General features: G+C 39.4%; 1 protein-coding gene across 1 annotated transcript in view; it reads right to left on the reverse strand.

Annotated features, from left to right (window-relative positions):
* Positions 1 to 26,798, reverse strand: part of Adgrv1 (adhesion G protein-coupled receptor V1) — a 497,830-nt gene that overhangs the window by 449,050 nt on the left and 21,982 nt on the right. The window contains exons 2-11 of the mRNA XM_021180004.1: positions 16,580 to 16,761; positions 14,084 to 14,233; positions 13,656 to 13,751; positions 11,283 to 11,387; positions 9,115 to 9,228; positions 6,740 to 7,305; positions 6,177 to 6,453; positions 5,521 to 5,850; positions 2,409 to 2,585; positions 631 to 854 (exon numbers count right to left, since the gene is read on the reverse strand). Coding sequence (XP_021035663.1) covers positions 631 to 854; positions 2,409 to 2,585; positions 5,521 to 5,850; positions 6,177 to 6,453; positions 6,740 to 7,305; positions 9,115 to 9,228; positions 11,283 to 11,387; positions 13,656 to 13,751; positions 14,084 to 14,233; positions 16,580 to 16,761 — 2,221 coding nt within the window. The remainder of the gene's footprint in view (positions 1 to 630; positions 855 to 2,408; positions 2,586 to 5,520; positions 5,851 to 6,176; positions 6,454 to 6,739; positions 7,306 to 9,114; positions 9,229 to 11,282; positions 11,388 to 13,655; positions 13,752 to 14,083; positions 14,234 to 16,579; positions 16,762 to 26,798) is intronic.

Raw genomic sequence — 26,798 nt, forward strand, 5'->3', positions numbered from 1 at the left:
GACTAATCAGATTTCATTTTTTCTTTACCAAGTATTTTCTGAATTTTATAACTAACTAAGTAAGTAACTAATCAAAACATACCAGAGGCCCTGAGGCTGTACTCTTTCTGAAGTGCATTCAGAGAGATGCTGCATAGTTCTTATTACAATGGCTGAAAAGGTAACACGTGGATTCATGTAATTTTTTTTTATTTTATAGAAATAAAAATTATTTATTCTTTAAATGCCATGTAACAAGAATGAAGGTAATCTTTTCTTTAAATCACATGATAAATGTTTAACCTCGGCATTCTTGAAAGTAAAGACAAGAGAGTAGAGTGTGTGACCTAATGTTTCAACTGGCTCGCTGCTACCCTCATGAACACAAGAGAATTCACCATGCTTCAAATTTGTCAGCTACTTCCCATAAACTCTCTACATCATACTTCCTCAGAGCAAAACAGAGTGGTAAGGGGTCACAAAATATAGTAATCTTCATATTCAAAGAAGAAAACCCTCCCGTATACAACAGAAATGCCTGAAAGTCTTAATAGCACTTCCTCATAGTTTTACTAACATAGGGAGAAATAGATTAAAACAAAATCCCTAATCAAACACATAAAAGGTACCGTTGCCTGCATGAGCTCTTACCTATCTAGAGAAAGGGTTAGAGTTTCATTCAACTCCGGTATGTCATCGCCTTTGACAGTAATGTTGATTGATGTTTCGTTTTGTCCAGATAAAAACACAACAGAGCCATTAAAAGGACCTGCATCATCCAAAGTCACTGCTTTTGAATTAAAGCCTGAGGGCCGCAAACTCCAGTACACGGTAGCCTGGCCATCGGTTCCATCTCGATGCAAGGGGATATATACCTTATTTTACAAAGAAAAAGAAGAAACTAAAAACTCTGCTGAAATGTATGCTCGTCCGTAACATGGGCTCACCACACACACATGCAAATGTGATTAGCTGACCTTGTCTTCTCCACATAAAGACGTAAACAATCAGGCGGCATCATAAACATACTTGGAGAAGCAGGACAATAACTTTATATACAACTTTAACTGGTTTTGCTACTTAAATTTATCTACAATATAAACCTCACCAAAAAATCTGACCCTGGAGTCATCTTAATAAAAATGCAAATATACTAAAAAAAAAGGTAAAGAATAGTAAAAAATATAAAATACTGACTGCTTTTCTATTCTAGCTAACAACAGTCAGAAAGTCAGAGAAGTAAATAAAGGACGGTTCTTAAAAAGAAAATAAATAAGTATAAAATAAGTCTAAAACTAACAAAGAGCTTTCCCTCAGCCACCAGAGGTGGTGAAGACCTGGAATGGTTGAAACGGTAAAGTCACCGCTTCACACAGTAAAGCAACCAAGTAGCTCATTCTCTGGGAACAATGTAGACACTTCCTTGGCTTTTAGAAGGAAATTGTTAACTTTAAAAAATAGATAAAGTCAAAATCATTTTGAAACTGACTCTCTGCCCATTTATAGAATTTAATAACAAAAGAAGGAAACAGCGGTCATGATCCTTTGATAGGAGACTTTGATAACAAAAACAACTGCCCTCATTTCTGACCTATACTCCTAGCCAATTTAAGCCAAATCCAAGTGGGGCAAGCTTGCTACACTGTGGTACAGCAATGCCAAGGTATTCCTAAATAGAAAGACACCTGGGGAGAATTCATCTATGGCAATGCATACTTGGGTTGGGGAGGAGAGTAATATAAATATACTTTAGTGAGCGTGTGTGTGTGTGTATACATACATACATATTTTATATACATGGTTATAGTTATAGTTAATCTGATAAGGTTCAGCATTTCACAACTTCACCACCATCACAACTGGCATCAACCATAGGATGCAGAGTCACCTCTGAGCACTCAGTCCCACATGAGGCAGCACATAGAGTACTCCAAAGACAGAGCCCCCCAAAAAACAGTCGTGTTTCCACAACATGACCACTAAAAACCAGATTCATAATTGGCTATGAAATGTCACAACACTGTGTAAAACCAATCACTATTAAACAGTCTACACTCATCACAAGCAATAAATTCTATTTTTAATTAAAAATTTTATAAAAGTTCTATTTTAATTAAAATAGTATTATATCACTTCCCTTCCTCTCTTCCCTCCTTCTAGTCATCTAGCCCCTCTTGCCATCCCAACTCTCAAGTTCTTCATCTTTCTCTATTACTATATTTGTTACATACATATTTACACATCTATGTACACAAATATAGATATAAGCATAACTTCTTATGAATAGTAAAAATTATAGAAAAACCAGATGCTTACCAGTTATTTATTCTAAATAGAATATAGTCTATTAAATACATGTGAATCCTATATTAAAAAGTCTTCCTGTTCTTAGATACATTAGGACAGATGAATAGAAAAGGCATACTTACCACCTCAGCAGCAGAATCTTTGGGTTCATGCAAAATAATTGGAAGGTTGCTAAGAAAGCCAATTTCTCCATTTGCAATGGCTGGGGTAACCAGTAATGAAATATTTCTGATTTCTCCGAATCTGGGACTTACTGGTGGAATCGGAGGGAATATGTTCACCAATACCACAGCTTCCAACTACAAAACACAAACAAAAACAAGAAAGATAGTTTTAAAATTCAGGTCACAGGTCAGCAGTAACAAGAACTTCAGGACCTGCCCTTCCCTACACTGTCCCTCTTACATCTCCTGCAGCGTCCACCAGAGTCTCATCTTTTCCTATCATTAGGCATGGTTAATATACAGAGTTACCTTATAACATCATCCTACCGCTTTAATAATGTCTGAGCATCTCCCTCAAACTCCAAGTCATTATAACCAGTTACTACTGTTATCTCACAACTGTCACATGGACATTTTAGAGACAGATGAATCCAAATAGAAACCACTGTCCTGCTCCAGGTCCTATCGCCATGACTTTTTTGTGTATCACCACCTGTCTGTCCACCTTGTCACTTATAGCCAACTACACTGACTCTTTAGAAAACAAATGTAAAAACATTTGTCCACATTCTCTGCCTGGTTTCCAGTGACCTATACATCCAATCAGTTACCTACTCCCCTTCTTTGCCAGACCTAAATCACTACAAAAACACCATTCAGAACTCCATTCATGCCAAGAGCAACCTAATGCTTAAAGAAGGACAGCACACATATAATACACTATTAATCTGCCTGTAGCTGATGAAGATGGTATTCTCCTCACCTAGAATGGCCCTTCTTTCATCATCTCAGAATATGAAGTATATGACCTTAAAAACCAACTAAATGCCCCCTCTTCTATATGAAGATTTGTTGGGATTCTCCAGTTGCCTTTGATCACTTTTGGAAGCTCTGGGAGTGGAAGTTTCTGGTTTCTTCAAAACCCTGTTGGGTCATGTGATGTCTTTCTGGAAGCTGTCTTATGAGAGAGCATGTGATGTTTTGCTGAAAACTGATACCTGAAAGGCCCTTAAACATGATGTTTAGAAAGAATAGACATAGAACCCCTACCCCCAGACAGTGTGAGGAGGCTCTTGCATTGCTATGCCATGCAGCACTTCACTTGGCATCTCTGGTTCTCTCTCTGGTCCTCTCTCGTCTTTGCTGGTCTTCACTTCATAGAGAGAAATGTGCAAAAGAACTTCTTCATGTATTCTGGCTTATTCTGGCTGCTTCCACCGACCTGTGCTGATTTGACAGAGCCTTGCAGTTTCTGCTGGATTTTGCTGCCACTGCTAATTCATGTTTGGTGCTTACTATAGGGCTGGACTGCTGATATCCTGACAACAAAGAGTGGAATCACCCCAAAGTACTACATCTAAACAGCTCCACAACTCCCTTTTTCTATTAACCTTCGTTTGTTGAGGTTTAGTCTGTTGCTATGTATTATAATGATAAGTGTGGTGGTGGTGATGGCGGGGAGGCATGACCTGGTAGCCCCAGAGACAAGAGAGTCTGCTCATAGACCCAAGGACACTATGTGACCTTGATCCCAAGTTATTTCTTATTGGTGAATAAAGATGCCTATAGTATATAGCTGTGCAGAATTGAGATAGGTGGGGCTTGGTGTTCCCAGCCCTGGGTTGGAAGGAGACCACAAGAAGACAGAGAAGAAGGAAAAGAGAGGAAAAAGAGACCATGGATAGGAGTTCAAGAAAGCAAGGCCAGGAGGGCTGGCCAATTGGAGTTAAGAGAAGTCTAGATGAAACACAGTAAGTAGTAACTCAGTGTTAGTGATAGCAAAGCACATTGTAATAGCATAGAGTATAGATATCTATCCAGCTCTGTTGCTAATTAAGGCTTATTGTAAATAATAAATTGTTTGTCTTTTATGCCGAAACTGGATGATCAAAGGTGAGTTAGAAGTCCTGGATTGAAATAAAGTATTTTCTACAACATTCTTTCTTCCCTACCTAGAAGGGAGATTGAAGTGTTTAAGAACCGTAAAGTAGGTTTTGAAGAATATAAGCCTACAAGCTCTACTACTGTCATTACTTCTAACTTAGACATAAATTTCATGTGTTCATCATTTTACGACTTGAATTTTTGTTTATTGGTGTGTCTGTAGAGATCCTAAAGGCCTGTGCCCTTTGAGCATGTTGTCATAGCACAAACCTGAAATGCTGCTATGCAAAAGCAGTGTTAACTCATCCCTCCAGGATAACGAGCCCTATACAGGTCACTGACACACTGCAACTCTCAATGCCTTACATATGGAACTTATCTATCTATACTGTTCAATTGCTTCATCACTACAGGACTATAAAAAGAAAGCTTTTAAATTCACATGAGTTTTCAGCTTCACAAAGCATTTCAAATCTCCAACTCTGCAAAGCTTTGAAATATTGACATGACACTGCTAAGAAACCACAGTAGAGATCTGTGAATTGTGTGTTTTTTTTTAAATTACAATATATAAATAATAGGTTTACAGATAGACGTTGAAAAGGAAGGACGACAAGATGGAAGGATATCAGGAGAGGCTCTTCACAGTGGGAGGCCAAGGGATGTGATCCACACGTAATGAAGAAACAAGTGAAGAAAGTGCCTCCTGTAATAAATGCTGTGGGAAGCATTTATTCTACAAATCCAACTGTTATGTCCTACTTTCTAAGCCAAGCCACAGCTATGGTGCATCTATGTGGCCTTGTTCGCCGGTCTATTACATCACTTTACTATGTTATCCACTACAGTCCATTTGCATTCCATATCTGGTGTTACCTGTAGTACCACCTGGCTAAAACATTTATTTCATCAGAATCCTAATATGCCATAGGAGAAAGTGTTGTCTCTTAAGGAACACTCAGTTTCCAACAATTTCAGTACGTAGTCCAGGCTGGCCTACAGCTCCTGATCCCCTTGTCTTAGACTCTTGAGTACTGGATTGCAGGTGCCTATAGGTATACCATCCCTAAGTAGTTTCAAGTAACAAATAGAACATAAATTATAAATACAAACAAAATAACTTAGCTATTTTTCATAGACTGTTGTCGTTTAACCAAAGTTGAGATTATTTTCATCATTATAATACCTGCACTAGGAAGTGGGCCCCATTCTGGAGGAACGCATCATTCCTTATCGGTAATTTTATAGAAACTTGTTGGCTATGTTCTGGGAAAAGGAGGCTGCTTCTCCTGGATGTATTTAAGATGCCATCTTTTGCTCGCAAGGGGTCCATAGCTCCAGCAGGAATATAAAGTGCAGAATAAATCACCCTCACGTCTCCTTTACTTCCCCCGAGTCTCGTCAAACTCAGGGATAAGGATCGCTCACTCGGGCTGCTTTCAATCTTCTGGCTTTCCCCAGGAAAAAAGGCTATTTTTCCATAAACATTATCGCTGTCCTGAATGTAGAACAGAAGCTGCAAACAGAAGAGAGAGGTAAAGAGTGAGAGCTGTACAACTGGGGTGGCCCAGACTCTTCTGATTTATTACTTATTTGTACACCATGTCTTACGAGATCACTTTGTGTATGAAAACGTGGCAAAGAATCAAAAACAGCTTTGAAATTTTTCAGAAAATAGAAGTTTTGAAACTTTTTAAATGGTAAAATATTTGTCTGGGTTTAAAGACAGTGGGGGAAGGCTGGCTTCGCATGGAGACGTGTACAGGACGTGTACACTTACATCCCCCAGCTCTTTTGTTATCATAGAAGTATTGACAGGGTGAAGCACAACAAAGGCCCTACCTGTGCTGGCTCGCTCACTTCAGCGCCTCCTTGTATGGTGTGAGGCAAGATTGTTAGTAAGTAAGCTTCGGCCTCTTCTGGAAGATCATCGTCAAAGACCACTAGAGAAATTGGCGCCAGCATCTGCCCTTGTGCGAACTGCAGAGTCCCAGAAGCAGGGGTGATGTCTGCGGTCACTGGTGAGGGATCACTGCTGTTCCGTGTCAACACCCAGCTCACAGAGACATTCCCATGTGTGCCACCATTTCTAACCACTGTAATTTCTTCAAATCTAGAACTGTTTATAACATACAGAGTCATGTCATATACACTTTAAAAAGACAGAGACCCACACAAAATTTATTATTTTAATATGAAAAATACACATACATGATATAGTCTAAGAACTTATCACCATGTGAGTTCATTTTAATAATTAAGTCACATTAAAAGAGAAATCAGTAAAGCAGTCATAGTGGAAAAGGCATATATTCTACCAGCTCAGCATTGCGTCAGCACCATAAAAATTAAATCGTGTAACTACCATAAAATAATTATGGTTATAAGTTTGAAGTAATTTATACCTGGATGCTGTATCTTCATCAATTATAACTGGTCTTTCAAACAAAATACTATTGAATGAAAGAACTCCATAGGGCTTGTCATTTGGCTGAATGGTGACCTGTACTGTAGAAGGGCCCATTAGCACAGCATCTCCCTGCAAGGTGTTCTTTAGTAACATGATGTGAAATGACTCGGCTATCTCGGGTATGAGGTCATCGATTATCTGAAATTTCAGGTGTGATTCATGAACAAAAGGGGGAAAGACAAGAGTAGTATCCGGCTGAAGATCAATAAAGTCAACGTTTTGCTGGGCATGTGCTGTTGAATCCCAAGTCATTACTTTGTATCTGACTGACACTTGGGTTTCATCAGATCCAATGAGATTTCCATCACTATCCTTCCCACGAAGCACTGGAATAGTGAGTACGTGGTCGTCCTCGGGAACCACGTAAACACTCTGCACGAACTTCACAGGACTATCATTTTTCTTCACAATGATTTCAACCGAGCTCCTAGAAGCATTAATCTCTGCTCCTCCTTCTACACTTCTCAGTTGAATCAAAAACAGTTCATCATTTTCTGGTACCTGTTACAGGATACAAGCAAAACATTATTAGCCAAAATACCCACAAACAGGCTCAAGTAATAAAAAGTGAGTGTTTCATTGAAACTGAAAAGCTTGAAGGAAGGGGAACAGAAAGAGGCTCATTCAGACACCACACACCAAGTTCTCACTAAGTTCTCTTCCAAACATTAATTGATTTTCAGTTCAGATAGAAAATAATAAAGTAACTCTGGGAAGAATTAGTGATGCATATCTGTTTCTTTGAGTCTTGATCAGTGTTGGGAGAACTGTAAAGGACACACAGTCCAAGTGTGAATAAATCCTTGTCAACTTCAGATCATTGGTAAGGTCCTAAAGAGAATTCAAAGCCTAACAATACCCTAGAATCTGGAAAGTATACTAACTATCAAATAGTTGCTAAATTTCAGAATATGCATAGCTCTTGCATCTCTAATGATGTTTTGCTTGTATCCTGTAACAGGTACCAGAAAATGATGAACGATTTCTTTGATTCAACTGAGAAGTGTAGAAGATTCCTGTAATGTGTGACTCTGGAGTCAGTTCTAGGATTTTTAAGAGTTCACCATGCCTCTCAGGAGAATGGTCCAGGGACATCATTTCTCCAGAAATGCTAGTGTGACTGAAGAGGATAGTTTGTTATAGCTTACACAAGTCCTGGGGCTAATCTCCACTATGCCTCGCTGTTCAAGCACTGCATTCACTGTTAATTCCACTTTTATGCATTTTTTGTCATTTTATGAATTTATGAAGTAAAAACCCACATCATTTTGCCTCCATCAGTAGAAATATATCAAAGGCACTTATCCCAAAATATACTATTCAGTCTTTTCCATTTACAAGATCAGTAATCAATTCCTCTTAACCTACTATTGTCCTGGGAGCTCTGAGGAGAAAGCCTTTGTTGATCTCCCATCCTAGAAAAATAAGGTCATCTACGCCTATCAAATGTCTCAGGTTGTTACAGAGAAATCTGCCCTTCTAACATTTCTAAGGAATTTCCTTCTTTAAGTATTGTTTGTGTTTGGTTACGGGCTTTTTGTAGGAAGCTACATGTTTCTCCTGCTTTCTCTTCTTTAGCAGCACTGGGCTACTTTGCAAGCTTTTCTTACTGGCTCATGAAAGACATCTCTGTGCACTACTATTGAGCTCTGTCATATATGTAAATTTGCAGTGGACTATACATAAAATATAACTATAAAGCCTTCTCTGTGACTATGAAACTAAAAATATCTAAACAAAGTAGGTAGCATGATAGCTTATCAGTTATAGATGCCTCATAAGATGGTAACCTGTGATTGATTCCCAGTATCTATGTGTATAGTTGATGTGCTCATGAACACATGTGCACTGATAAATAAATATTTTAATCTAAACAAAAGTATCAATTGCAATAGAATTTTTCTTGAACTTATATTAAAACGTGGTTGCCAGGTGATCACTCATGTCCCGGTTCAAATATTAAATGATGAGTGTAAAAATAATAAGCAGATGTTTAAAATTCTTCAATCTTTATATTACAATGAACTTAAGACACTGGGGATGGAAGCCAGAGGTTTGAACATGTTAGGCAAGTGACTCCCACACCTCCAGCCCTGTAAGCATAATTTATTATGAAATAAGTCAGGTATTTGCAAACCTACATCCCCAAATAATAACTTGCTACTCGTGGTTAACGTGTAAATGGGTATAACATTAATTCTGCACCCCTGAATAATTTCAAATGACAAATACAATTCAATATTCAAAAATAGTTCTCTCCGAGTCTCCATCACTGATCCTGCCTCTTCTATGTACTTAGCAGTGCTTGACCTCATCATCAAGAACTGTCATGTTGTAAATCACAGTTGCTCTGCCAGGTGGGAAGGTGATATTTCCTCTAACTGGATTCAAATCTTCCTCAGGGGGATTTGGGCCACCTGATACCTGCAAAGAAATAAACAGTGCCACTAGTTAAACAAAATATCTAAAAAATAAAGTAAGATAAAATAAAATAAAATAAAATAAAAATACCAAAGAAAACATTACTCTGATGTTGCTAGCAAAGTTCTAAAATATAAAGATACTTTACACAAAACATATGAGCTTGTCTACGAGCCTCCTTCCCTTTATAAATGTCAGGGTCTATAATGTCACTACACACCTGGACTATAGTTATAGTAAGTTGTGTTTTCTAAGATTTGGGAATTTTAAATGTCATATTAAACCTGGGGAGGGGGACTGAAGAAACCCATCTTCTTGAGAAAGATATTGGGGACAAATCCACTGCAGAAATGGTTCTAGCTCCATCACTGGCTATGTGACCTTGGAAAGCTGTCTGACAACTGAGTATCATTTTGCTTATCTTTAAAATGAGCAAGAGAGCAACTGTTTTGCAGGCGGGAGGTGAGCATGTGTAATCTCACTCACTAACGTGTTCAGCGAGCAGCACATGCCTTCTCTCTTAAGTCCTACATATAAATACTGGAAAGCAAACTCCTCCTTAAGATTTCCTGTACAAGCCGGGCGTGGTGGCTCACGCCTTTAATCCCAGCACTCGGGAGGCAGAGGCAGGTGGATTTCTGAGTTTGAAGCCAGCCTGGTCTACAAAGTGAGTTCCAGGACAGCCAGGGCTACACAGAGAAACCCTGTCTTGAAAAAAAACAAAAAAAAAAGATTTCTTGTACAAAACTTGCAACAGTCCTGCATTTTTAGTTGAATGCTGTGTGGGTTTTTGTATCTATTGTCTTATGCTATTTTATGTTCTGGCTTTTTTTTAATCCTTGTATGTTTGTGTGCTGCATGTGTGCATGTATACATGTGTGTTTAGTGCAGGTCCTTGCCTGTGTGCATGTATACATGTGTGTTTAGTGCAGGTCCTTGCCTTCCACCTTGTTTCAGACAGAGTCTGAAAGAGTCTGTTTGCTTCCAGGGCATCTCCCACCTCCACTGTGGAGCACTGGGGTTTCCCTGCTGGCCTTCCTTCCATGGGTTATGAGGAGCCAAATGCAGAGGCTCCTGCTTGCCTGCCTGCCATGTGCTTCTTTCCCACACTGAGCCGTATCCCCACATCCCTACTTTGTGTTCTTTTTTTTTGGGGGGGGGGTCCTTTTCGAGACAGGGTTTCTCTGTATAGCCCTGGTTGTCCTGGAACTAACTCTGTAGACCAGGCTGGCCTCGAACTCAGAAATCCGCCTGCCTCTGCCTCCCTAAGGCTGGGATTAAAGGCGTGCGCCAGCACTGCCCAGCGCTACTTTGTGTTCTTATACAGTAAAAGAGGCATCATCTGGTTTAGACATCCATAACTATAATAAATATCTCCTCTGTCACAGCAAAATTGTGTTATATTAATCTAAATATAGAATCCACTTATGTTACAGTTAATCACTAAAACAGGAATGTATCAAAACTTTCAAACACTCTAAAATTGTAGGTCATGTTTAAGACATTACAGAATGGAAAAGTAAATTGAAAGTTTCAGTGTGAACCTCATCAGATATCATTGTGGGAAGCAATAAAATATGCCTCCCTACAGTGTGGGTTATTCACACACCACTGTACAATATCCACGAGCCTCCATGACAGAGGTAACTGCTGTTCAGACGATCTATGGCATGTCCCGAGGAAATGGATGAAGATAGCATATCAAGTAATGCTTTATTAACCTCAGTAATCTGTGTTAATTGTATACCTTTTAAAATGATTATCATAAAGATTCCAGAAATTTTATATAATTAATGCCACTAATCTATTTTATTGTTATTATTATCCTATATCTAAAATGATTCATTAAGTTTCATGTAAGCTCAATACATACAAGCAGCAAAGAAAGGATTTCTCTACTAACCAAAAGGTTATAAAAAGCAGGACTCTGTCTTTAAGTAATTTTAAGTCAGCGTGATATTTATGTCCCAGAAGATTTTCATATTATTTTAAATTGCAGTCATGTGATATGAATTCTTAACATGGTATTATCTAAAGTTATTTCAAAGTAAACTTACATCAAAAGTCACGGTGACCATTCCATAGGTCCCTTTTTCTCTGATGAGAGTAAGAGGTACAGATGCATTTCTGCTCCTTGGCTCAATCACTGAGATTGATGAGGGCTATTGAGAAGAGCAGAGGCAATCAGGCATTGATCAATCAGAGAGAGGGAGGACATGGTAAAAGTACCGCCCTAGAAACTCTAAATGCCACAGCACATCAGCTCAGATTGTACTCTCACAGTGTGTATTCCTAGCACCAATATACTATAGATGATTTTTTGAAATGAGAATGTAGAAAAGCAGTGTAAAGAAAAACAAAGCCTGCATGAACAGGTTTTCCCAGCCCTACCAGCATCTGCTCTGAGGAATCTTGAACTTGAAGGCTACTCAGCTAAAAGATGATAGATGAAAATGCTCACAGAGCCCAGGAGGTCACAAAATAAGCTAAGCATCCGGGGCAAGCCGGCTCCCTAGGACCACTTGTCATGCACACCTGCCTCGGCATCAGGCAGAAGGTCACATAAGACATACAGCTGTTAATGACTTTCAGAACCAAAAAAGGTGAAACAGGGAGAACTTCAGCTTTGAAACATGCCACCATGGGTAGTGGCTGAAACACAGGGTATAAGGATAAGGGAAGCATTGAGTGCAGACATGTATACAGCAGTGGACATCTCTGGGGGTGCAATGTCAGAACCATCTATTCATAGGGCTAGGAGAGCTATCTCAAAGGTTTGTGACTAGATTATCAAGAGTTCTTCCTTCCTCCTGACACATGCAGAATATTCAATACTGTTGGCTCTACCACACCACCAATGCCATGATCATTATCAATATAATTGTTAAAAAGCTAGAGATGGAGGCAGGCTATTGAGTACAGTCTGTGACATGGAACTCATGTGGAGTCTGTTAGAGAAGGCCTAGTAACACTGGGACCAACCCCAAAGACTAGGACTCATCCCCACAGTCTAGATGCTCAATGGCACAAAAAGGAGAAGAAAGATAGGAGAGAGGAGGTCAAAGAAAAGAGAACCAATTTTTAAACAAATCATTATAAGATTTGGTGGTAAGGAGGAAGTAGGTATGAAGGTATGGGGAAAGTTAGACAGAAGAACATGTGCAATAATCTCTTCATTCAATTTGAATTTATGAAATTAATATCTATTAATGACAGTAGTGTCAGATTATCAAATATCTACTAAATTTAAATTAGGAAAACATCCTCTTAATAATGGTAACTCAAGCATAAAGACCACATTTATCTAGAGCTTGCCTTGTTTCAAAGATGACTTTACAGAGCTATGACATATAATGCACACAAGTGCAGGAGTGTTCAAAAATGGAAAATGGATAAAAAGCTAGAGACTGTGGTATCAGGTGTTTAAATATTGATTAGCAATGGAATTAAAAAAGACTATCAGAAAGATTATTATAGCCTCCTACTTGGTATCCAAATCCAGTTGTGTTGAAAACAACCTTTAATTTTTGCTCAAGAGGCTGGAAACATTTTCTCTCCAGGAAAGACTTGTCTTGTGTGTTTGTTTTTGAAAATGAAACCCTCTGAATATTGGATGGGCTAGAAGAACAAGAACCTGATGAAAGAGAGGAAATGGCCTGAATGGAATTTCAGGATATGTGTCCGAGCTTTAACGTCCATGAAATATGAATTAATAAGAATGTCTGAGGGTTGAATTGGAAGGGCTATCACACCTGCAGATTGATCTTATATTTACTGGAGGCTTTCTTTCCATGTGCCCCCCACCAGTCACTCCAAATGGAGTGCCCAATGGACAGATGCCCCCCCAGTCACTCAAAATGGAGTGCCCAATGGACAGGTGCCTCCCCCCAGTCACTCCAAATGGAGTGCCCAATGGACAGATCCTCCCCCCAGTCACTCCAAATGGAGCGCCCAATGGACAGATGGTTCTGGAAAATAGTTTAGACTTCCTTAAGTGTGATTTGAAATTAAAAATGAGCCAGGCGTGGTGGTGGATGCCTTTAATCCCAGCACACGGGAGGCAGAGGCAAGCGGATTTCTGAGTTTGAGGCCAGCCTGGTCTACAAAGTGAGTTCCAGGACAGCCAGGGCTACACAGAGAAACCCTGTCTCGAAAAATCAAAAACAAAAAAAAATTTAATATGGAGGAGCCCAAGAACACATCCCCACAAGAGGCCAGGCAATTAACAAATTGGTCAATGGTCACAAAGGGTCAGAACCCCTTCAGTATACAAGTGTAAATACACAGAATATAGAGTAGCTATAGAGTCCATGTCCGGTCTTATTTAAAATCACAACAGAATAGCACTAGCCAACACCAGGAAAATAGGGCAAGAGAAAATTGAAAGGAACAGTATCTTGCAACCATTACAGTCTCCACTGTAACCATACCATACTAAAGGAAATGATTCCAAACGCATTGTCATTTGATAGGATTGTCACAGAAGCAGCCCTTGGCCATCCAAGTTTCACATTTGCTGAGGGTTTCTAAAGTGAAAACAAACAAATTAATACATTAAATATTAGAAGAAAAATAATCTTTCAACAGAATTTCAGTCTTCAAGTATTAATATAGATAAATCCTAAGAACCTACAGGCAGTTGACAGCTTCTGGGGGACTGAAAGATTTTCTGCAGTGATGTATCTACTAGCCAGGAGCACCAGTCCATAAAGAGACCCTCAACCACACTACTGTACATCTGTCAAAGAGATCTACAGAAACCACGAGACGTGTCCCTTGCCTTATCACTAACTAACTAGATTTTCAAGTGTTAAAGGGCGTTTTAAGAACTCAACATGGAAGGGAATGAAGAACTTACCTGTAATGTCAAGTGAAATGTGAAGGTTTCATCAGGCTCCGGAAGATCATCATCACACACTGCTATGTACACTGTCCTGTTTGTTCCTCTGGCAGGGATAAACGCTGCGGTGTATGTATCAAAAAAGTCACCAGTGTCTTCTCCGCTCAGCTACCAAGGGTGAAACAGAACATCCGCATTTAACAAAGAGCTAAGCAGGCAAAGCAACCCTCACTGGAGCAACCAGAAGAAAGGGTGCAGATCAAGTGGCACTGTCATTGACAATAGGATTCCCAGAGACCAATGTTTGGCAACTGTTAAGACTCATCTTTTGAAGAAATATCACAGAACCAGCAAGATGGGGTAAAAGTCCTTGCAGTCAAGGCTGATGACCAGAGGTCCATTTCAGACTCACATGAAGGAAGAAAGGACCAGCTTCTGTAACTTGTTCTCAGACCTCTACCTGTGTGTCCATAGACACACATACATACATAGATGCATACATACATACATAAATGTAATAAATAGTTTTAAAACAGGGAAAATCACAAGAATAAATCATTACATACAAAACATCTCTTTATATAATAGAATCAAAGTTAATTGCATACAAAAAAAAACCACTAAGAATTTCATTGAAAAGTAATTCGAATGTTTTTCCTTTGTCTCTTACCCAACTTGGTGTAGACTACAGCCTAGCAGAACAAAGTATGGCTAAAGTCTTATAAAGACGAGGTGCAACATGGCCTGTAAAACTGAGGAGGTGCCATCAGTTTCCCAGTGACTTTAGAAACATAACATCTCTATCCAAAACCTTCAGCCTACAATTGTACTTCCCCTATCCACAGCAACTGAAATAGACCCAATGTTTTAGCATTCCAAAGTATTAATGATTATCACCCTTCCTAAGATCTTAATCTCTGGATGCAATGTTAATAGTAAGGCCCTCAGCAGACTGATAATCTTGTAGCAGACAGATTATAAAAGAACAGTTCATTGTACAACTGACATTTCCTCTGCTGAAGCTCAAAATTAATAATTTAGCCACTGGGGAAATTTACTTAGCACAAATGAGAAATAAGAACATATTTGGGGGAAGTTTAGTCATTGTCTAGTTCTAATTTATACTAAAGTAAGTTTTAAATGGTTGAGAAATCAAGATGAGTGGGAGAGTGTTGAGAGGAACATGGGAGACCTGCTCAGATAACTTTCTATGGAAAGTGGCAGTCGTTCAGAAAAGATGCATTAAACAGGCATAAAAATACATTAATCCATTCTCAGAACCCAAAATACAAAGAAATAATCATATCTATAAACAGTTCTTCAGAATGACATTCACTATAGACAGCAAAACATGGAAGAAATGTCAATGAAAAGCAATGGAGGAGTGTTTGGAATACAATGATTTCCCAAGGAAAGCAAAATACAACAACCTGAAAGGACCAGTGAACACCATCAAATACCATGTCAAATGCAACATACACTACAACTGGAAACAAACTCACAAAACGTATGCATATATGTCAAATTGAACAGAAACTAAAATATGCAAAATTATAACTTTGGGTTCATTTTTTAGTTAGGTTTTCTTTTTGGGGGGTTTTCAAAATTTTTATAGATAATTTAACCTATTGCTCTTTAAAAAAATCACTTTGGAAAAGATAAAAGCTGGGTTAGCTAATAAACTGTCTTTCCCACAGGTGGCAGACCACTCATCTGTAACTTAGTGCTGTGGGTGTGGTGGTACAAAGGTCCTTGGTGAGAACTAATGGGTCACTCTTGTCCATCCATGAGTGGCAGGCTCAGTAAGAGATGACAGTGACAGAGAGGAAGCTGCTTGACACTGACCTGGCTCTGCACACAGAAGTGTATGTGTGTATCTGTATGTACAGATGCACATGTGCATGGATAAACAAGCAACAAACATACACAGTATTTTTGTCCCAAAGTTTTAAGACATAGAAATATATTTATTGGCAATATGACAATTGCTTTCTGGGCAAAAATAGACACAAACATATAAGCTAAAGCATCCCATACAAACTTTAAACTTTATACAGTACAGAATGTATATAATCTACATAAATCTTAATGAAGTTAGTATACTTCATTTCTCCAACAGAGACTCTCTAACTGAACTTAGCGTGGACTGTTTTTTCCTGTTGTGTCCTTTAAATATTGCACATTTTTACCTAAGTCACCTTACAATGAATGTCTAAAAAATGATCCTATGATTCAGATTACCCAAAGTAAAATAGTTTTGTTTGAAAGCAAACATATAAATGATTTAATTTAAGATAATTAGCCTTTGTCTTGAAAATGCACCTGTCAGATATCCATGGTGACACCGGAACATTCTCTGAATCGCTAACAGATTTAGATACAACAGCGTGTTCTCCAGATCATTTATCACAATGAAATTCAGACTCCGATCCCCAAACAGTTAAAAGTGTTTCAGTTGAGACTAAGAAGGGTCACATGCATCTGATTAAAAACATGGCTGTGGTCATGTCTTACCGACACAATGGCAGTAACATTTGCTGGCTCTCCTATCCTCTCAATGACAAGACGAATAACTGTGGTACTTGTCTCATTAACGAAGAACTCTGTCTGTCCAGTGAATCTTATTTCTGCTTCTCCAAATACAAAAGAGATGAACAAGGTTGACAGGTATACTAATAAAAATGAAGAGATCATCCCTACAGAAAGAAAGAAAAAAAAAAAAAAACAAAGTCATAAAGCTAGCTGATCTATTCTCCTTAGTTTTGTTCTCAATATTACAAAGAATAAGAAAATAAGCAATTAAGACAGATACAAAGACATCAGATATTAAGACATCCAACTTGAATGTGTGATGATAGTTACAAAATCATAATTTGTTATGTTTTTTCTTTTAAAATTACATTTTTGCATTTATCCTCTTCATCAAGATAATAATTATAAATTTATGAAATTCGTTTTTTCCATTAATTTATTTATTCACATTGCATTCCAACATCAGCCCCCTCCTCTCAGTACTCTCCTCTCACAGCTCCTCCTCCCACTCCCCCTCCTTTTCTCCTCGGGACCTAGCCTTGCCCCACACATTGGTCTTCATGCAAATCCTCTAGCAACTGAAGCGAAGGTTTTCCCTGAATCTGTTGCATGCCAGCGCACTCTGTTCCCCTAACTAGGCCACCTTGTCTGGCCTCAGTGGGAGAGGATGCACCTAGTCTTGCAGTGACTCGATGTGCCAGAGTAGGGGAAAAACAATTTTATGATCCCAAATAACTTATTGCTATAATCACAGACCTTGACCTCCATCAGAGAAAGCTTCCTTGTGCCACACATGACAACTGGTCAACATTTAGAGACTGGAGTTCTCAGTCCCACATGGCACCTTTATATCATATTCCCACCCCCATGGAGCTCCCTGGAAAAGAGGGGAAGGAGGGGTTGTTTAGGGGGCAGCAGTCAGAAGTGATGGGTAGCTTCGAGTATACAGCATTTGTCCATAGCTTCGAGTAGATGGCATTTGTCCAGATCCAACAGGCCAGCTGTACAGATGACCTCTCCATGATTACGAAGACATTCAGGATACCTGCTCCAGCTCCAGCCTGACCAAATCCCAGCATGGAGGCATCAAGGCTAGCATGAAATCCCAGTTAGTGGAGGAGCTAATGATGTTTGATAGTTGCTAAGAGGGGGGACAGTCTCTTTTCTTTAATGATGTGACCCCTGGTAGGTCAACCACACACTCCAGGGCAAACTCCAATCCTGGAGCAGTAGGGGTAACACACAGTGGGGAAACATAAGGAAGAAACCAACCAGGAATTTGCTGGATAGGAATGAGAGGCGAGAGAAAGTGGGGGGATCTGAGGGGTGAAGGTAATTCAACACATACTATAAAATTCTCAGATAATAAAAGTATTACTTTAAAAAGCTAGAATTTTGAGTGCTTAAGTATAAAGAAAGGTAAATCTGTGGTCTGACTTAAACATTATATAATGAATACATGTATCAAAACTTTACATGCTATCACATTAGTACAAATTATTTTATTAAAATATGGAAAATAGTTGTTTTTTAACATAAAAACAACTTGACTTTAAAAAAAAAAAAAAACAATTATTTGAAATGGCCAATCCTTCTAAAGTGGTAAATTTCCAAGGCTTAAATTTCTTTCTTCTTTTTTTTTTTTAATAGCTGAACTAACACTTTTTAGAAAAATGTCAACATGGCTTTAGAATAAGTAAATTCAGCCAAGCATGTTCGTTTCCCATAACTCCTATTTCTTTCTTCATCCTACAGTCTGTGTGTGTACGGAGCAGAAATGCTGTTCCCACTTTTAGCTGCATGAGACTCAAGAGTTTTGAAAAGCCCAGCCCTGCTATGGCCCCTCAGATGCACTGTTGTTTTGTAATGTAGATGTACCTCTAAAAATGAGAGCAATTTATCGCACGGATCATTAAGATTCCAGTGGATCTATGTGACCAGCCACATGGACATAACGCATTTGTGCATCTATAGGATGGTGACCAAAGCAGAGGCACATTACTTACTCCAGGAGTCAAACTGCTTTAATCTCTCCTTAGCCAAAAAGCAATGAAACTTTACACATGTGGTATTTCTACATGACTACACGTGACTTTGTACATAAGGAGTACGAAATGTATGGGTCCTTGACATATTTTAAAGTTTAATTGGAATATACACCATACAGTGAATTCTGACCAACAGTTTCACACAGTTTGATGATGTCTCACATGCCTCTTAATTGTAAGATCACACAAATAGAGACACAGTTCAAATGGAGTGCAGGGAACAAGCACAGACCAGGGGTCAGAAATGCCAGGGTCCTGGCTGTTTTCCCCCCATCTGTTTCTAAACACAGTGAAGTAGAGAAGATCTTTTGTGGATTGGATTCAAAAGCCAGAAAGATTCCGCGCACTAATTCTGACAAACTGTGGGAAAGGAATGACAGGGAGGTAATAAAAATACCAAGGACTGGGAGGGTGAGGAGGAGAAAGGAGAGAGTGACTTTGATCTGATGTGACGTTATGAGAAACAAGCCTCAGTCCTTGAATATGAGCTATCATAGAATCTGAGTTGCAGAACTCAAATGGTCATCTGGATGCCATGGTGGGAAAGGGTGAACGTAAGAAGACAGCATAAGAATGGCACCACACACCCTGCAGAGCAGTTCTCAAACCTGACCCAAGTTATGTGAGCTTTGTGTCAACCCCTACACTCCTTATAAAGTCAATTCTCACTCAGAAATTCTGACCCAGGAGATCAAGGCTGAGTCCCAGGCACCCACAACTTTTAATACTCATTTCCTTTAACTCAACTGCAAAGTTCACAGGGTACACTTATAAACACACTTCTCAAAACGGTGAGGATCAGACCTTCCTGGGGCCATGTCAAAGACGACATCTGTAGCTTTAAGTTAACTCCTGAATTTTTCAAGGCCACAGACAGGAACTTACCACATGCTTTCTCCTTTGTTTTTCTACCTATTCTGGTACTGTAGTTTAAGATTTCATGCATCATGGCTGGAGAGATGGCTCAGCGGTTAAGAGCACTGACTGCTCTTCTGAAGGTCCTAAGTGGTTGCTCATAACCACCCATAATGCGATCTGACGCCCTCTTCTGGTGCGTCTGAAGACAGCTACAGTGTACTTAGATATTGCAATAAATAAATAAATAAATGAAAATATAAATAAATAAATAAATAAATAAATAAATAAATAAATAAATTCCATGCATCTTAAAGGGGAAAAAAATGTAATGACCTAATAGTATTGCAATAGCAAATATTTCTTTACACAACGTTATCTGACTACTGTATACATATGAATGCACGCAGTTCCCATAACACCTCTATGGAAGTTCAAGAACCACCGACCTCATGTTAAGTAAGGCACAAACAGGTTAGCACAGGCAAGGCACACTGTCACTCAGCTATGTAGCTGGACAGGTAGGACTGAACTCCTAACCTCTTTTATTCATTCCTAAAAGTTACAGGTTCCCTTTACAATGAAAGACTGAACAATATTTCCAACCATTCAAATATTTGAAAGTTGCTGGCCCCAAGTTGATCCTCTGCCACAGGGCTCCTTACCTAAATAGCGCCAGGAGAAAGCTAGCCTCCGAGGAGTGCAGACAAGCCTGTGGGCGCAGGTAAAACCACCACTGCCGCTCAGAGGGACCCTCCCAGAATCTTCAGAACACAGGAACCAAGGAGCAGTCAGGGACAGGAACCTTCCAGTTTCCTTCTGCACTCGGAGCTGATCTTGTGCCACAGAGCTACCTACACAAATACCACCAAGAGAGAGCTGGTCTCCCAGGAACACTGACACATCTTCGAGCACAGGTAAGGCCACCACTTCTGTTCAAATTCCTGGTCCAAGAGGGACCTGCCCAGAGCCATCAGGACACAGGAACCAAGGAACAGCTGGGGACAGGATCCATCTGGTTTCTGTCTGTAGCCCAGAACTGACCCTATACCACAGCTCTTCATGCCCAAATTTCTCCCAGAGAGAGAACTGATCTCCCAGGAGTACAGACATAGAAGCTTGTAGGAGGGAAAAGCCACAGTCAGGGACAGCAAAACCAGCTAATACCACAGATAACCAGATGGCAAAAGGCAAGGGCAAGAAACAAGAAACCAAGGCTACTTGGCATCATCAGAACCCAGTTCCCATCACAGCCAACCCTGGATACCCCAACATGCGAGAAAAGCATGACTCTGATTTAAAATCACATCTCATGATGATGATAGAGAAATTTAAGGACATAAATAACTCCCTTAAAATACAGGAGAACACAGGTAAACAGGTAGAAGACCTTAAAGAGAAAACACAAAACTCACTTAAAGAATTGCAGGAAAACACAACCAAACAGGTGATGGAATTGAACAAAACCATCCAAGATCTAAAAATGGAAATAGAAACAATAAAGAAATCACAAAGGGAGACAACCATGGAGGTAGAAAACCTAGGAAAGAGATCAGGAGTTACAGATGCAAGCATCAGCAACAGAATACATGAGATAGAAAAGAGAATCACAGGTGGAGAAGATACCATAGAAAACATTGACACAACAGTCAGAGAAAATGCAAAAAGCAAAAAGCTTCTAACAAAACATTACGGAAATCCAGGACACAATGAGAAGACCAAACCTAAGGATAATAAGTATAGAAGAGAGTGAAGATTCCCAACTTAAAGTGCCAGTAAATATCTTCAACAAAATTATAGAAGAAAACTTCCCTAACCTAAAGAAAAAGATGCCAATGAACATACAAGAAGCCTACAGAATTCCAAATAGATTGGGCCAGAAAAGAAATTTCTCCCATCACATAATAATCAAAACACCAAATGCACAGAACAAAGAAAGAATATTAAAAGCAGTAGGGGAAAAACGTCAAGTAACATATAAAGGCAGACCTATCAGAATTACCCCAGACTTCACACCAGAGACTATAAAAGCTAGAAGATCTTGGGCAGATCTCATACATACCCCAAGAGAACACAAATGCCAGCCCGGGCTACTATACCCAGCAAAACTCTGAATCGCCATAGGTGGAGAAACCAAGATATTCCATGACAAAACCAAATTTACACAGTATCTTTCCACAAATACAGCCCTACAAAAGATAATATATGGAAAATGCCAACACAAGGAGGAAAAACTACATCCTAGAAAAAGCAAGAAAGTAGTCTTCTTTCAACAAACCCAAAAGAAACATACAAACATAAAAATAACATGAAAAATAACAGGAAGCAACAATAACTATTCCTTAATATCTCTTAACATCAATGGACTCAATAAAAAGACATAGCCTAACAGACTGGCTACATAAAGAGGACCCAACATTTTGCTGCTTACAGGAAACCCACCTCAGGGAAAAAGACAGACACTACCTCAGAGTAAAAGACTGGAAAACAATTTTCCAAGCAAATGGTCCCAAGAAACAAGCTGGAGTAGCCATTCTAATAATGCATAAAATTGACTTTCAACCAAAAGTCATCAAAAAAAAAAAAAAGATAAGGAATAACACTTCATACTCATCAAAGGAAAAATATACCATGAAGAAGAAATACTTGAAAGTCATATAAAAAAACCCAAACTGCCATGACCTTCTGAAGGTTTTCCTCCTATTACTCTAATGAGCATTCAGGATATTTGTGACACTGCAGTTCCACCAGTACCTTAAATATTTAATGGCATCCTTTCATGTAGAGACCAGTGAACTCAAATTCTGGGTTCTCACCACCTCCCAGGCAAGTAGAATGCCCAGATCTCATGTTTATCTCAGGAAATTAATTTTAAATTGTCCCACATCAATGAATTTTGAGATTATGGAAAAGGAAAAGCAGGCATGACTGGGATGGCCTCAAACTGTGTGACATCATTGGTAACCGCATACTGGACGCTTCCATCTTTCACACTGTAAAAAAGGTTGTTGGGGCAAGGATGAATAGATGTACTCATAGATAGCCTTGAGTTGATAAGAGATGAAGCAAAGCCATGAAAATGAAGCTTCCTTTACAAGCAGGCATAAGTACACTGAAGCATGATGCTGTGTTTTAGAGTAAGTAAGGCCATTCTCTGCTATCATCCTAAAAACTGAATGTTTGAAAATTCCCTTTTTGATTAAACTCAAAACAAACATTATTCAATGACCTTATTCTAAATATTACTAATACTTCAGTTCCCCTTTTCCTTAGATTTGATAAAATTTTTACAGGTCCTTTAGTTTATTGTATGAAATTCCCAAATCATCAATTGGGTTATTATGTTGGGGGAAAATTAAATAAATTAAAAATATAATATCGGAGATATTATAAAGAAATGGCTAACAAATACATGAAAGAAGCAATTTATGAAGTTTAAAAAATAATTTCTGAGACAAAAAAATAAAATGAATTTTCAGCAACATATGTGCAAAAACCACAAAACATGGAATTTATACTATCACAATTGTAAGAGGCTAATTTTAGACTCACTGACACACTCCTTTCCCTCCATACAGTTAACACAGCTGACACACTTCTTTCCTTCTGTACAGTTGACACAGCTGACACGCTCCTTTCCCTCCAAACAGTACAGTCCTGGAGCATCCAAATCCTCTCCACTGCTATATTCCACTCTTGCTTGGTATGAGTCAGAGGGAACATAACTCTTGTGTGCTGCCAATAGATTTCTGGTCTCTCAACAGAACTCTTGCAATGTTCAGAGACTGGAGAATTAACACATATTCTTGTTAATTTCCCTAATGGTACTACAAAGTTTGGTTTGTTTTAATAACATAGAGGTTCAAAAGCATAGCTTCTTAAATTCTCAACATCATATTCATTCTACGCAAGGCACCTAATTCTGCAAGAAAAAAAAGTAAAATTTGAAATATATTTAGGTAGCTTATAAAATATAAACTGAATGCTTTAAGAGACATATTCGACAACTTGCTAGAGCATTTGTATTTTGAGACCCTATTCTAGATTGTATAAGCCCTCTGCTAATCACTGAGGATCCAAAGATATTTAAGCATGAGCCTAGATTCCAAGATACCTACAGGAATAGGGACATGAGCCAGGCATGGAGAACCAAAACAAAAGGGACGGTTTGAGAACTTTTACTCAAGCCCTGGAATGTAAGTGATCTGTGGCAAGTATTGGGTTGTGATTTTGGGGCAAAGGTCCCTCACAAGGACATGAAGCCAGTTCAGCTAAAGCCAGAAGCAGGGTTGGGAGGAAGCAATACCTTAGTAATCAAGATGAACTAGTCCGATTCCCTGATGACACCACAGCCTGAGGCATCCCAAGAGATCTACTGCACACAGGGCAACTGGTAAGAACCCTTCCAAAGAGCCACAGCTGCCTCTGGGAGGCCAGAGATCTCAGGACCCATCACTCCCCAAAACCCCTGCCCCCTGAATTCCACTCCCCTTCCTGCCGGTGACTTCGGCTGGGGCAAACTACCAGATAGTCTGCTCTCCTGAAGACACCACAGCCTAAAACATTCCAGGAGATCCACTGCACCCAGGGCAAACAGATTGTCTGTTCTCCTAAAGATACCACAGCTTGAAGGCATCCCAGGAGTTCCTCTGCACACAAGGCAACTAGGCAACTGACATCAAAGTCTGAAGACCTCCCAGGGGCCTCAAGACATGCAGGACAACTGACACAACAGACTGAAAGCCTCCCTGGAGTTCTGCTGCACACAGGGAAATAGAAACCACAGCCCATAGGCCTCCCTGGAGAACAGCTTCACACAAGACAACAGTTTGACTGCTCCTCTGAAGACCTATCAGTCTGAAGGCCTCCTAGAAGATCTGCTGCAGCCAGGGCAACAGATCAGCAGCTTCTATGCCCCTCTGAAGACCCCACAATCAGAAGGCCCCACAGAAGGTCTGCTACAGCCAGGGTCGCAGGCCTACCAGGAGACCTGAAGCAATCCAGGGACAAAAGAGGCAGGCTCCAGACAGAAACACCCAGATCAGCAAAAACCAGGGATGACCAGATGGTGAGAGGCAAGCACATGACCATAAACAACAGAAGCCAATATGTGTGGGTATCATCAGAACCCAGTTCTCCCACCACAGCAAATCCTGAATACACCAACACACCTGAAAATCAGGAAGCTAACCTAAAATCCTATCTCATGAAGATATTAGAGTCCTTCAAGGAAAACATAAATAACTCACTGAAAAAAATACAGGAAAATACAGGTAAAGAGGTAGGAGCCCTTAAAGAGGAAACAAATAAATCCCTTAAAGAAATACTGGGAAACACCACAATCAAACAGGTGAAGGAATTCAACAAAGCAGTACAAGACCTAAAAGTGGAAGTAGAAACCATAAAGAAAGCACAAAAGAAGGCAACCCTGGAAATGGAAAACCTAGAAAAGAGGTCAGGAATTACAGATGTAATTATCACCAACAGAATACAAGAGATAGAAGAGAGAATCTCAGGTTTAGAAGATACTTTAGAAGAGACTGACACAGCTGACAAAGAAAATTCAAAACATTAAAAACTCCTAACCCAAAACATGTTGTGGTAAGTCTCTCCATTCCAAATATGGCCCAGCAATGAAAACACAACTCAGTTAATATGATTACATGCTGTGCACCTAGACTGGGCAGATCTACCGCTACACTACCATCTTCCACATCTATGAGACCCCTTAGAACTTTCGGTTTCTCCAGGCCATGTGTTTCTGCTCTGCTTTTCTTCTTCTTCTTCCTTTTCTGTGTCTTCTCCCTCTTCCATTTTCTCCTCCTTCCACCTTCCACTCCACCTTCCCTTTATCTGCCCAATCATCAGCTCTCCTTTATTTTACAAATTAAGGTGGGAAGCAGGTTTACAGGAAATGACCTGAGTGCTGACTCATTCCTTGTTTGCAGCCACTCACAGGAGAATGGAATTAACATCAAATATAATTAGCCCTAGGGCTATCCACAACATCCAGGAAATCCAGGTCACAATGAAAAAGACCAAAACTAAGAATAACAGGAAGAACAAAGATTCCCAGTTCAAAAGACCTGAAAACATCTTCAACAAAATCATAGAAGAAAATTTCCCCAACCCAAAGAAAGAGATGGACATAAAGGTATAAGAAACCTATAGAACACCAAATAAATGGGACCAGAAAAGAAAATCCTCTCATCACATAATAATCAAAATACTAATGCACAAAACAAAGAAAGAATATTAAAAGCTGCAAGGGAAAAGGGACAATTAATGTATAAAGGCAGACCTATCAGAACAACAGCAGACTTTTCAACAGAAACACTAAAAGCCAGAAGAGCCTGGTTAGAGGTCATGCAGACTCTAAGAGAACACAAATGCCAGCCCAGGCTACTATACCCAGCAAAACTCACAATCAACATAGATGGAAAAACCAAAATATTCCAGGACAAAAACAAATTCAAACAGTATCTTTTGCCCAATCCATTTCTACAGAGGATTCAAGAAGGAAAATTCCAACACAAGTACACCAAAGAAAAGACAAGATACTCTGATACCTAAACCACACAAAGACACAACAAAAAAGAAAACTTCAGACCAACTTCACTTATGAATATTGATGCAAAAATACTCAAAAAATTTTTGCAAACTGAATCCAAGAACACATCAAAATCATCATTCACCATGATCAAGTAGGCTTCATCCCAGCGATACAAGGTTGGTTCAATATATGAAAATCTACTAACGTAATTCACTGTATAAACAAACTCAAAGAAAAAAAAATGATATGGTCATCTCCTTAGATGCTGAAAAAAAATTGACAAAATACAACACCCCTTCATACACACACACTCACACAGAGAGAGGACCTGAAGGAGAGAGGGAGAGAGGGAGGAGAGAAAGAAGGGAGGGAGATTGATTTAAGAATACAGGCTTTCCTCCACTCTAGCAGCAGACACAGTGCTGAGCCTCACTGTGTTCCTGCCTAGTCTACACAGGATGATAGGAATGAATGGCCATGAGGAATGGAGCTTCAAGAATTCCTCAGGTTGTTTCATCTTCTTATCTTGTTGGACATGGTGCTCTCTGGGCTATGGTGAAGGTTCAAGAGGATTGCTTTCCATGTGATTCTATATTCAGGTCCACCCAAAGATGGTGATTTTGCCTATGTTCTCAGAGTTTGTTATGTCTACCCTCAGCAAGGCCTGGCTCGTCTGCTCTGTTTCCCTCTATGTTGGAGAGGTCAGGGAGGGGAACAGGAGGGAGTATGTCTCTGTCCTGCTCAG

Source organism: Mus caroli, chromosome 13 (genome assembly GCF_900094665.2).
Source record: "Mus caroli chromosome 13, CAROLI_EIJ_v1.1, whole genome shotgun sequence".
NCBI classification, from domain to species: domain Eukaryota; kingdom Metazoa; phylum Chordata; class Mammalia; order Rodentia; family Muridae; genus Mus; species Mus caroli.